The sequence below is a fragment of the Dromiciops gliroides genome, chromosome 4, assembly GCF_019393635.1.
Source record: "Dromiciops gliroides isolate mDroGli1 chromosome 4, mDroGli1.pri, whole genome shotgun sequence".
Lineage (NCBI taxonomy): Eukaryota > Metazoa > Chordata > Mammalia > Microbiotheria > Microbiotheriidae > Dromiciops > Dromiciops gliroides.
In genome coordinates this window covers 127407367-127420163 of record NC_057864.1, presented here as the reverse complement: position 1 = coordinate 127420163, position 12797 = coordinate 127407367, and the positions used below count along the sequence as shown (strand labels likewise).

The window sequence follows — 12797 nt, the reverse complement described above, 5'->3', positions numbered from 1 at the left end:
CTCAAGGTTAAGCAGATTACTCAGTCACATAGCTAGAATAATAATAATTCATAATAATAATAACAAATATTTGTAGAGTGCTTACTATGTGCGGGGCACTTTGTTAAGTGTTTTACAATTATCATCTCATTCGATCCTTACAACAACCATGGGAGGTCGGTGCTATTGTCAACCCCATTTTTCAGAGGAGGAAACTGAGGCAAACAAAGGTCAGGTGACTTGCCCATGGTCTCGCAGCTAATAAATATCTGAGTCAGGATTTGAACTCAAGTCTCCATGACTCCATATCTGGCATTTTATCAATTATACTACACTGCCTCTCTCTCTTTTAAAAAAATGTATATGTCATTTTTAAGGTTTGCAAAGTACTTTCCAAACATTATCTCATTTGATCCTCATAGTCAGTCAAAGTAGGTCCCTTTTTTTTTGACAGATCAGACTACTAAGGCCCAGGTCAGGAAACTCTTACCAATGCAGCTTAGTCTTAGTGGTGTCAAACTAAAATAAAAATGGGGGCCAATAATCTGTACATAGGGCCAGTTAGGTGGTGCAGTAGATAGAGTGCCAGGCTTGGAATCAGGAAGACTCATCTTCCTGAGTTCAAATCTGGACTCAGGTACTTACTAGCTTTGTGACCCTGGACAAGTCACTTAACCCTGTTTGCCTCAGTTTCCTCATCTATAAAATGAGCCTGGGAAGAAAGCAGCAGACCACTCCAGTATCTTTGCCAAGAAAACTCCAAAACTGGAGTCACAGAGAGTTGGACACAACTGAAAAGACTGAACAACAACAAAATTTGTACATATGGATCCCTAGGGGCCACATACTGGATGAGACAGGCTCAGGGTCACCTAGCTGGTAAGTGTCTGAAGCAAGATTTGGACTCGGATCTTCATGACTCAAAATCTAGCACTCTATTCAGGCTCCCCCTCCATTGCTGCCCCCAGGCTCTTGCAGAGTTTCACAACAAAATGTCTTCTATTTTTCAATAAATTTCTCATGTCTTTAAAAAAAAAAACAATCTGCTCTGCCCCCCCCCACCCCATCCCACACCAGTTTACAAGCCATACAGAGGTCTGTGATGAGGACAAAATGAGATAGACAGTTAGGTGAGAAACCCAAGTTGTCACTGCATTTTTAAACATAGCACACAGCATGAAACACAAACGCCATTCATAAACCTTAGTCACAGGTTTCAAACTGAGCACCAGCTCATGTATAAATAGTCGATTTGTGTCAACCAGTAGAGAAATCATTTATGCCCAATCAAACAAGCCCCTGGCCTTCGTCATGCATACAAAGCCCTTTCACAAGTCCCATCCAACAAAGGGAGAATATTCAATGGAAAATTCCTAAATGGTCAAATATCTTTACATCAAACTGTACAATATGAACAAAGCAGTATTACAAACTTTAAGCTGAAAACTGTATTGTCCTTCTCTTCCAGGTATCTGATGCTCACCAAGTTTTATAGAATGTGTTTGTTTTTCTCCATATCAGAGCAAGGTGTGACTAGTGATGATAAATAGGAATAGAGATTGAACACATGATCTTATCAGTATAGAGAACTCCCCCCGAGGTCAGGAAATTCCCTCGACTGATGTAACTTAGAGTCTTAGAGAGTTGCCAACACAGTGGTATTAAACTCAAATAAATATGGGGGCCATGAATCTGTACATGGGGCAGCTAGGTAGCACAATGGATAGAGGGCTAGGCCTGGAGTCAGGAAGACCTGAGTTCAAATCTGGCTTCATAAGCTTACTAGATGTGTGACCCTGGGCAAGTCACTTAACCCTGTTTGCCTCAGTTTCCTCTTCTGTAAAATCAGCTCGAGAAAGAAATGGAAAACCACTCCAGTGTCTCCACCAAGAAAATGTTAAAAGGAGTAACAAAGAGTCAGACACATCTGAAAACAACTACTGAACAAATCTGTACATAAGGATGCCTGTGGGCCACATATTGACTTAGTTTTAAAGTGTAATATTATTTTTATTTTTTATATTTTTATTTTGTTAAACATTTTTCAGTTACATTTCCATCTGGTTGGACAATGGGTCTGACACCTCTGGCCTAGACAACAGAGAGGGTAAATGACTTGGCTAGGGTCATGTGGACAGTATCTATCAGAGGCAAGACTTGAAGCAGGGTCTTTCTGATTCCAAGTCTGGCTCTCTAGTAGAGATTCTAGAACAGAAATCAAAGACATAGAGTAGAAGGAAGCTCAGAGCTTAAGAGGTGACCCAATCCAGCTCCCTGCCTTGCTCTGAGTGGAGAATAACACACAGATGGGAAGGCTAAGGCCTAGAGAAGTTGTTGTTCACAAAGCCATGATGCTACTAAGTGTTCGAGGCAATATTTGAACCCAGGTCTTCCTAACTCTGAGTTAAGGGCTATTTAAGTGGCATTTGCAGCTTTCCCCATTAAAACAAGAATACGGCATGTAGCACTAAGAAGATACCATGCAGATGGGGAAACTGAGGCCCAGGAGAAGTGATTTGATCAGGGTTTTATAAGTAGTAAAGCTGGCATTCGAACCCCGATCCCCTAACTCCAGACTTCTGATGTATTCTTCCTGTAGTACCTAACAATGATGCTACCTGGTTTTTACAGGGTAACAGGATATATCATCCCTAGGGGTTAACAACTCAGGCTCCTTTCATACACGTAAATAGTTATTTTTGCCAGTCTTGAACAATTACTGGGGTTGGGAGGAGGGGTGCTCTTCTTTTACCTGACTTTGGAGAGAATTCTTAGCAAGTTTATCCATGGAATCCTAGCAACACCAATCAATTGGAACATAACAAAATGAAACAAAAATGACCACCCTGGAAGCTTTACTCTTGGGGGCTGCCTAGAGGAAGACCGCACACATGTCCGTTAGCCAGGGGGCCACTGGGAGGGCTTGGGAGAGGCAAGAAGAGTTTCTCCAGTGCCATCGGTCCGCACGGGCCACATCCCTGGCTCCGGCCTGCTGCACCCAGCCATCCCCATCCCTGCGCAGAGAGCCAGCCAGCCCAGCCTCCACTCCCACAGTCCATCTGAACTGCTACCAGGAACCCAGTGTGAAAAGTAACTGCAGGGAGTGGGTTTTATAGAGTACTCTGGGTAAGCAGCAATTCTCCCCCATGAGAAGCTTGGCTTTGTATCTCTCCCCCACCTCCCCCAATCCTCAGGAGTGATACACAGCTCATGTGGAGGATTTGGAATGCCAAAGCCTGCAATGCACAGAGTAACAAGAGATGATCACAGTTTATTCAGCCCACGGGCTCCACTCTTTCCGTTCTGCAGACAGTCTTTCTGTCTTTCTGCCTTTCTCTCTCTTTTTTTCCTCCACACGCTCTCCCAATGGCCTCAGCTTCCAAACACCTCCTCCTCCAATCCAGTCTCCAATGTCAATTGACTTCTCTCCTCAAGCCTCCGTCCTTTTCCTGCTGCCAGTCTCTGATGACGTAGGTTATCTTTCAGTTAAGAACTCACTAAAGTGTAGATCATGCTGAAATTAGAAAGAAACGAGTGACAGATGGGAGGGAGCCTGGCGAACCATTGCATTCAACACCAAAGGTGGGAAGGACTACTTCAAAAGAGAACCCCCACCCCTGCCCTTGCCCCCATTCACATCCCAGTCAATTGTGTTAGCCTTGGGTATTTATTTGCACGTTCTCTGTAAGCTTGTTCCCTTCTCCTCCTCTTGCCAATCTCTAACCAAATGTTTGTTAGGAAAGCATATTGCGTCCTTTGGATAAAAAAGAAAGATGTGATTGTTCCTAAGAGCCTATTATTATTCTCATTATTATTGTGGTTGTGTGTTATTATTATTGTTGTGTGTTATTCTCCACTCAGAGCAAGGCAGGTCTCAGCAAGGGCTCAGGAGAGGGAGAGTTGGAGTCTGCCAGCTGCCAAGGACCACATAATGCTGGGCCAAGGGCTCTCTGATGATTCTCACCCTATTGTTGCCAGTAGAATTATTATTACCATGATTGCTATGACTGATTGGTGAGCACAGGCCCCTCTGGGCACCTGTACAAAACGGACACTTAATTGGACTGTTCTCAGGGTCCTTTGAGTCATTAACCATTGGGTTCTGTGTATTAAATATGGATTAGGAACACGTGATCTAAAGGTATGGTCCCTAAGAATGGAACGGGGGAAGTGGAGTGTGAAACATTTGGGTTTGTGAAATGTCTGCAGGTAATTCCCCCGAGATGGAGGAACAGCTCATATCAAAATGCACTAATTTTGTTTCTTCATTGGGTAGAAGGAGAAAACAACCACCTTTTCACAGAGTGGGGGTGGGGGAAATGAAAGCTGTTAACAAGCGCATCTGAAAAATCTGAAGTCACAGTGAGTAATACTGCCCTGATTAACTGCAGTTCTGTCTTACAGCCTGGCGCCTCTGGTTTCAAGAGTCTCCTTGCCAAAGCCCAAGTAACATGGGGCAGGGAAGGAAGGAGGGAAGTTGCAATTGTGAGAAGTGACATAACTTAGCCAAAAGCACAATCACTGGACAGTCTGGATGCAAAGGCCAGCTCTCTTTATTCCCAACTCTTTTCTCTAACCCCTCCCCCAACTTCAGGAAAGACACCAATGAGGTTTTCTCTACTGGGGTGAAGGGTCTAAAGACAAAGAATCCAAAGTCCCGGTACTGGAAGGCCTAGGACTGGAATTCAAATTCCACTTCTGACACTGACCTGTGTGACCTTTGACACACTATTCCACCACCCTGAGCATCATTTTGCTCATCTGCAAATAAGACTAGATGATGTCTGAGGTCCCTTCCATTTCTAGAACTATAATTCTATGGATACCCCACTGGCCCAAGAAGCAAGAGACTTATGTTCTGAATTTAGCACAGAAGACAGGACACCAGGCAAGACTCAATGAACATGCCAATTGGCAATAATTCCAGCTCTTGTTGGGGAGGGAAGAAGAGCCCTTCCAACTTAATCTTTTTTTTTAATACAGAAACAATGAATTTAACAAAATGTCATTCCCAAATTACTCTGAACTAAAGGATTAGAGGATAATGAGTCAAAAGGAATGTCTCGAACACATTTGGTTACAGAACACTCTCAGTGACAAGCTGTTGTCAATACTGCCAACACCATCCCTTCCCATCACCCCAAACGAGCAACCAAAGAGACATATTTCTATCTGTCTATAAATTCATATGTCATCTTTCCCTGCAGCAGCTCAGTGTTCAGACACAGATATGTCACCAAAATGAAGACCAGAGTCCTCTTTATCTTTCTCCTCCTCCTCCTCTCCCTTCATCTTTCCCTAGAGTCAGAATGAGGCAAAGTAAAGAATTAAAGCATAAGCACTCAGGCAACTGAAAGGACCTGCATTCAAATTCTACCTCTGATGTTTATTACCTGTGTGACTTTGGGCAAGTCATTTAACCTTTGCTGGCCTCAGTTTCCTAGTCTATAAAAGGAAGGATTAGACAAGACACCCTTTGAGATCCCTTCCAACCCTAAATTTCTGATCCTGTGATCAACAAAAATTCCGAGCTTTATGTGGTTCAGAGTGGCGTTAGAGTCTTTTCCTGTTGACTACATAACATTGCTCTCCTCAGTCTGTAACCACTCCTGCATCAACTCTCTCTAGCCCTAGTTTTCAATAGGATTCTGTTTTTAAAACAATCTTAAGATTTGAAACTGGAGTCAACCTTTGGAATCATATAATCCAGCCCTCTAAAATGAGGGTAAATGACATGATCAAGGACCCAGACATAATAAGTACCAGAGTCCATGTTCAAACTGGGTTATTCCCTCTATCACATGGCCAGACTCAGAATCATAGAAGCCTATGGTTGGAAAGTCCCTCAGAGACCACCAAGCCCAACCTGTGCCTGAGGAAAGAGCTAATGTCTTAGCTATGCATGGCTCCCAGCTGGTCAAATAGCTGTCCTCCAAAGTCTTTTCATCCCAAGTGCCCTAGAAGTTATATTTAAGCTCACTTGTATCTTGTAGCAGACCCTAAGTATGCACAGGACCATTCCAGGATGAGAAGAGTGACAAGCTCAGGAGTTTCAGTTTAGTCCACTGCTGTGTTGCTGGCAGTGGATTGGGATGGGGACATTCTGAGCCATATCAATCTTTAAGGTCTGGAGGACCATGGAAGAATGTTTTTTTGAGTCCCTTTTCAAGTACATATTCGAGGAGACCCTTGAGAAGTCTAAGTTTAATATATGCCCTAGGTGCCTCCCTCATATAGCTCAGAACTCTCAGGGAGATAAGGGTGGAGAGAGGAATGTAGAATCATATAATCCTACATCTAGAGCTAAAAGAGACCTCGGAGACCATCCAACCCAATCCTTCAATTTATGGATGAGAAAACTGAAGTCAAGGGAGGTCAAGTGATTTGCCCAGGGTCCCGTGGGTATTAAATGACAAAAGCAAGATTTGAATTCAGTGGCAACTTTCTACTGTACCATATTGCCTTTCTGCTGAAGGTTTTCTGAATGAAGTCTAAGAGGAGTTCTCTGGCATATACTCAACTATCCACCTAGTTCCAGATCTCTAAGGTGGCCCTAAGGTCTTCCCGTCTTCCCATCCCCCAAGAGGGAGTTAGAATATTATCTCTAAGCTCCCTTCTAATTCCAACATGCTTTGATCCTATGATCACTTTTGCCTTCCTTAGTCAGTGTCAATCAGGCCACACTGGATATCCACATAAAGATCCCTTCCATCTGCTGTATAGACTCTGAAAGTTACAGGAGAGGAGAGAGAAACTTACCAGTAAAGGTAGTAGAAGAAGGAGAGTAGATAGAATGCCAGCTTACACCAAGCCTCCTTTTGGCAGTAACTTAAGGTGTCTGCATTCATGACCACAGGTGGATCATAGGCTAGTTCAGAACTATCTGCGGGGCAATGGAAATACCTAGAGGAAAAGAAAACACCATTGAGGAGCCACTGGGTCACTTTCTACCTGCCAAATAACAGCCCCTAAATATCAGGATCCACCAGCATCATGGTGATCAAGCTGTAACCCAAGTGGAATGGCCTTCTACATAGGGGATTTGACAGGAGATGTGGAACAGAATCAAGATGGCAGAGTGAGAGGAAGTATTTTTGTCTCCACCCAACACACCTTCTCCACGACAACCTGGAAAACAGCTGGGCTGAATTCTGATCAGGAAAGCCAAGAAAAAAGTCATAATGCATCATTTTTCCAGACCAGAGCAGCTTAGAGAGACAGAGAAGTCTGTGGATGCTGGGGCAGGGACTGGCCAGGAGCATATGAAGCAGCTGGGGCAATGACAATAGGGAATATTTCAGCACTAAGGGATGGAAAGAGGACCCCACCATCATGAGATAGTATAACAATTGGGAAGCTCAAGACAAAAACACAGAAGATAAGATTTGAAGTGTAAAAAGCTCCATATTCTTCTTCCCTCACCAGTCCCCACCTACCCATCCAACTGGAAAATATCTCCCCTACCACTTGCCTTAATACCTCAAATTCCATTAGAGATTTATTCATTTAGCTAAGTACTATGTTCTTATCGGCTCTTTGAGAAGCAAGGACTCATGAAATAAATGGTAGATCTAGTTACCTTAGCGTAAATCAGAGTATCAGACACCTTCCTTGAGACAAGTAGCACTCAGAGTAACAAAAATGCCTCAGTGGGAAAGGGACATCCAAAGGGGGACAGGGGTCCTCTCCAATAGCACCTTTCTCCTGTGGCCTCAGTTACCTAATAGCACAGAATTTGAAACTAACATATTTGATATAACCTTTTTAATTATCGAAGCTTTGTAATTTTCTAGATTGTACATCAGGCTTAGAATGTGCTAGAATGAAGAACTGTAGTGAAATCTAGAGGTTAGGACTAGGAGACAGGATGATGATTTAAAGGTTGAAATTAGGACAAAAGGTTAGTATTAAGAGTTAAGGGTTACAGTTAAGGAAGTCTGTTGTTCAGTTGTTTCAATGGCATTCAACTCTTTGTGACTCCATTTAGGGTTTTCTTGGCAAAGATACTGGAAAGGTTTGCTGTTTCCTTCTCCAGCTCATTTTACACATGAAGAAACTGAGGCAAACCGGATTAAGTGACTTGCTCAGGGTCTCACAGCTAATATCTGCTGCCAAATTTGAAATCAAGTCTTCCTGACTCCACAAGTCTTCCTGATTCCAGACCCAGAGTTCTATCCACTGAAGGAAGCACCTAGTTGCCCTTAGTGGGGTTAGCCTCATAGATTAAGGTTATAGGCTATAGTTATATATTTGGTTTAGAGTGTATATTAGGGATTAGGATTAGATTTCTGGGACTGTGGGTTAGGAGTTAAGGTTAGGTATTAATAGTAAGGATAATTCAGACTGGGGACTGGAGTTAGAGGTTAAAGTGATGGTTGAATTGTATCTTCTTCCATTGCCATAGAACTCTAAAATTCCCTATATCACCTGCCCTCTTTGTAAACACTGGTGTTCCTCATTTTGAACAGCATTCATGGGAAGTTCAGTGTTTTCAAATTTTTGTAAAGGGAATCACATTTTAAATGGGTAAGGAGCAGGTATCACTATTTAAAAGAGTCCTCTAGTAAATTACCACCTACAATTAAGAATAACCATCTCTCCTTCTCCATCCAAATTTGCTTAACCAAGTTTGCCCAAAGTGGGGCTCATCTGTAGAACTGAGGGCTTGAAATAAGCAAAGACATTTTCATAAGAAAAATGGAGGAACAACCCTACAGAAAATTCAAGGACAGGGCAGCTAAGTGGTGCAGTGGATAAAGCACTGGCCCTGGATTCAGGGGGACCTGAGTCCGAATTTAGCCTCAGACACTTGACACTTATTAGCTGTTGTGACCCTGGGCAAGTCATTTAACACTCATTGCCAGGCAAAAAAAAAGAAAGAAAAGAAAAGAAAATTCAAGGAGTCCTTGACTTGAGGTTGGGATAAGGGGAGGTCCTTTTTAACTCTTCTGTGGTCTCTTTCTGCATCACATGCCTCATACAATGGTTCAGGACGCTAGTTAGGGCCAACCTACCAAGATGAAGAGTCCCCCTGGACACCAGCTGAGAGAAGGTCATGATAGGGACTGAGATGGCTATATTGATGGCAAGGGATGAAAGGAAGTCATCAGGTGGCTCCTGGCATTGGAGGATTTCTATCTCGGGCAGAATGCTGCTTAGGCAGATGAAGGGGATCAGTAAACCAGATCAAAGGCAGTCTTACCTCCAAAAGTGATAGAAAAGCAAAGGAACATTCAACCCCAGCGTCAGCCACTCCTGAGCACACAGGAACATGATACAGAAAAGGCTGTGAATTGAGTATTCTGGCAGCACCAGCTGAAGGAAAAGCAGAGACACAAGAGTTGAAGATTGAGGATGGCACCTCTAACTACTTTCTGGAGGTACAAAATAGGGATACTGGAAAGAACCTGAGATAGTATCTACAGCAAGGGTTCTTAACCTTTTTTTCTGTTGTGGACCCCATTAGAAGTCTGCTGAAGCCTATGGACCCCATCCCAGAATAATGTTGTTAAAGCATAAATAAAATAAATAAGATGGCAAAGGAAAGTAATTACATTGAAATAAGGATATAATGTTTCCCATGAAAGTTTGCAGACCCAGGAATGATAGTAGCATTGTCTTTGATTATGGTTCCCAAGATGCAAAGCTAGATCATACCTTCTGGAGCTGTTCACACTCAAAAAAGTAACCACAAATTAATTAAGGGCCCACATTTTCCATTGTGAGGCTTAGTGGATGAGTTGGGATTGCCAGTATATTGTTTGGTAATGCAAGATCCCAATTTGCTCAGTAAATTCAGCCTGGAAGAGGATTTGCCCCTACATCTTCATACTATTTTGGAACTCTCTCAGTAAGGTACAGTAGAAAGAGCAATGGATTTGGAGTCAGCAGACATAGGTTCAAATCCTGCCACTGTTACTTTCTAAGGAACTGGGTTGCACAGTGGCTAGAGCCTTGAATACGGCGTCAGGAAGCCTTGAGTGTGAATCCTGCCTTAATGACTTCCTACTGGCATGATCCTGGGAAAGTCACTTAACTTCTCCCAGACTCAGTTTCCCTATCTGTAAAATGGAGATTAAAATAGCATCTAGCTCACAGGGTTGTTGTGAACATCAAATTTGAGATAACATATGTAACTTTAATTATTTATATATTTAAACTTTATATAAATAAAAAATAATAAATATAATAAATTAAAAGCTATATACACATGCTAGCTATTATTATTACCAGCTATATGATCATGATTGATCAACCAATCAACAAACATTTATTAATTCCCTACTCTAAGCCAGGCCCTGGACTAAGCACTGGGATTACAAAAACAAAAACTAGAGACAGCTAGGTGGAGCAGTGGATAGAGCACCGGCCCTGGAGTCAGGAGTACCTGAGTTCAAATCCGGCCTCAAACACTTAACACTTACTAGTTGTGTGACCCTGGGCAAGTCACTTAACCCCAATTGCCTCACCAAAAAAAACCAAACTAAAACTAAAATAAAATCATTCCTGCTTTCAAGAACCTTACATTCTGTAAGGTCTTTCACAGTTCTAAATATCAATTTTCTCATCTACAAAATGAAGGGATTGATTTGATATTCTCCAATTCCAAAAATCCTTATCATCTTATAAAATAATTTGTACTCCACAAGGAAGCCGCCCTTAATACCCTGGCCAAGTTCAGACGAGGCAGCTCTCTCAGCAAAAGCTTGGATGGTGCGGGTTTGGGCTCTGGTTTCTTGATAGCTTTGCCATTTCAGGGAAAGAATCCTCCTCCTATGCACATACATACATTTTTTTAATCATCGGTTTCAAGCATTAGCCACTTCTTCCAGAGTAATTAACATGTTTAGAGACAGCCGCCCCATGCCTGAATCATCTATTCTAGCGCCATCGTCAGCTCCAGGTCTGATGACAAATCACTGTCTGATTAAGGTTTGGATTTCAAGCCCTACTATTAATCACTGCTGCCTCTTTCCTTTTCGGGGTTTGATTCATTGTAGAAGCTGCAACCTTCCAAGCAGAGGATTCGTCATTGTCATACCTCTGGGAGAAATTACTTAATGGAGTCAATCTGGCCGCTAAGACACTGCAGCCTTTGTGGTGGGGGCAGTGTTCTGGTGTGGCTGGGGTGGAGAGTGAGGGACGTTTTACTTCTAGGGGTGAATCTGGCTGGGACACCTCACCCCCACAGGGAGCATAAACCCCATGTGTTTTTCCCACATTGGCATGAAGGAACCCAATTCAATGATGAAAAAACAGGGTTCACCACATGCCCGTGCCATCCGAGGGAACATTCTTCTTCTTCTTCTTCCTTTCTTACACCCAGCAGAAACAATAGACCTTTACAGCCACTAGCATCCTCAGAAACACCAACAGCAACAGCAACAAGGGCAATGTTGGGCCAAAGAGTATCATTCAAACACTGTCTCAGAAAAGCCACAGAGGCAGGGACACACATGGCCATGACATTTAGAGTGTAATTGAATTCAATTCAAAGAGCATTTATTAGGAGCCTGCCATGTGTCGGGCACTGCTGATACAAAGAAAAAAAATGCAACAGTTCCTGCTCTCAGGAAGCTTACATTGCTAGGACCAAGTGAAGTAACATGTAAAATGCAGTGTAAACTTGAAAGTGCGTTAAAAATGCTAACTTTTAGGGGCAGCTAGGTGACACAGTGGATAAAGCACTGGCCTTGGATTCAGGAGGACCTAAGTTCAAATCCGACCTCGGACACTTGACACTTGCTAGCTGTGTGACCCTGGGCAAGTCATTTAGTCCCCATTGTCCCGCAAAAAAAAAAAAATGTAACTTTTATTATTACTATTACAATCTACTCTGAAGAAGAGTAGAGGGGAGGGAGCACCCACCACCAATTGAGAGATGAGGGATGGATTGTGGTAGATGGCAACCCTTGGGCTGAATCTTGAAGGGAGCTAAATATTCCAAGAGTCAGAAGTGATTAGAAAGAGCATTCTAGGCATGGAGAACAGATTGTCCTTAGGCATGTGTTAAGGGCTAAAATTCTAGCTAAACTGTCTAAACTATTTAATGAGTGGTCGCCAATAAATTATAAGCTTTAGCAAGAGTTAGACTTTTAAGCATTTATTAAGGAGAATAGGAATTCGATAAAGAGAGAAGAAAGGCCTAGATTCCTATCTATTAAAGGGAGAGCACATTTCTAGCTCCACTCTCCACCAGAGTCCTCAGGAAAAAGCGTGAGACCGAGCGCCAGTCTCTTCCTCCTTCCTCCCACTAGCCCGCGTCACTTCCTGACACCAAAGAAAAGATTCCTGGTCTTGCCCTCAAAGACCTTCGCTTCATGGGCAGAATTCTTCTACAATAAGTCTCCAGCAGGTGGCGTCATTCCAATCGTTACACATGGAAAGTCACAAAGAATGTAAACATGATTCTCCAATGATATAAAAACAAATCATACAGTATAGGTTGTCATGGACAGTTCATGGTTAGGAAGAAGATGGAGAACATCTGTAGGAGGAAAGGTAGGGGTGTGCTGGAGCCAGCTTGAACTGGCTTAAGAAATTCAATTGTTAAATTTTCAGTGTGAGCATCTATGTCTTAGAAATCAGTAAATGATGCAAATCCGGACCTGGTTTATTATTTTGTTGACAGTCTAGACTTAAGAAAGTAATGGAGAAAATATTAGTGCAGATTAAACTTAAAAGTGCATCTTACTTTTTTTTTTTTTCAGAGAGATGGTTGCTAAACATTTACCAGCACACCACTAAGTAAGGCATTATATCAATCCTGCCCCAACAAATCCAAAAAACTTTATGGTAGAGACGAGAGGTACTTTTCA

At 42.6% G+C, this 12797-nt stretch overlaps 1 protein-coding gene across 2 annotated transcripts in view; it reads right to left on the bottom strand.

Annotated features, from left to right (window-relative positions):
* Nucleotides 1-1033: 1033 nt before the first annotated feature.
* The window catches only part of CNIH3 (cornichon family AMPA receptor auxiliary protein 3), a 172583-nt gene continuing 160819 nt past the window's right edge, over nt 1034-12797 (bottom strand). Inside the window, exons 5-7 of one of the 2 annotated variants that reach the window (XM_043999483.1) lie at nt 9182-9294; nt 6739-6882; nt 1034-3493 (exon numbers count right to left, since the gene is read on the bottom strand). In XM_043999483.1, the coding sequence (XP_043855418.1) occupies nt 3466-3493; nt 6739-6882; nt 9182-9294 (285 nt within the window). In that variant the 3' untranslated portion in view covers nt 1034-3465. The remainder of the gene's footprint in view (nt 3494-6738; nt 6883-9181; nt 9295-12797) is intronic. The other variant, XM_043999480.1, reaches the window with a different exon arrangement.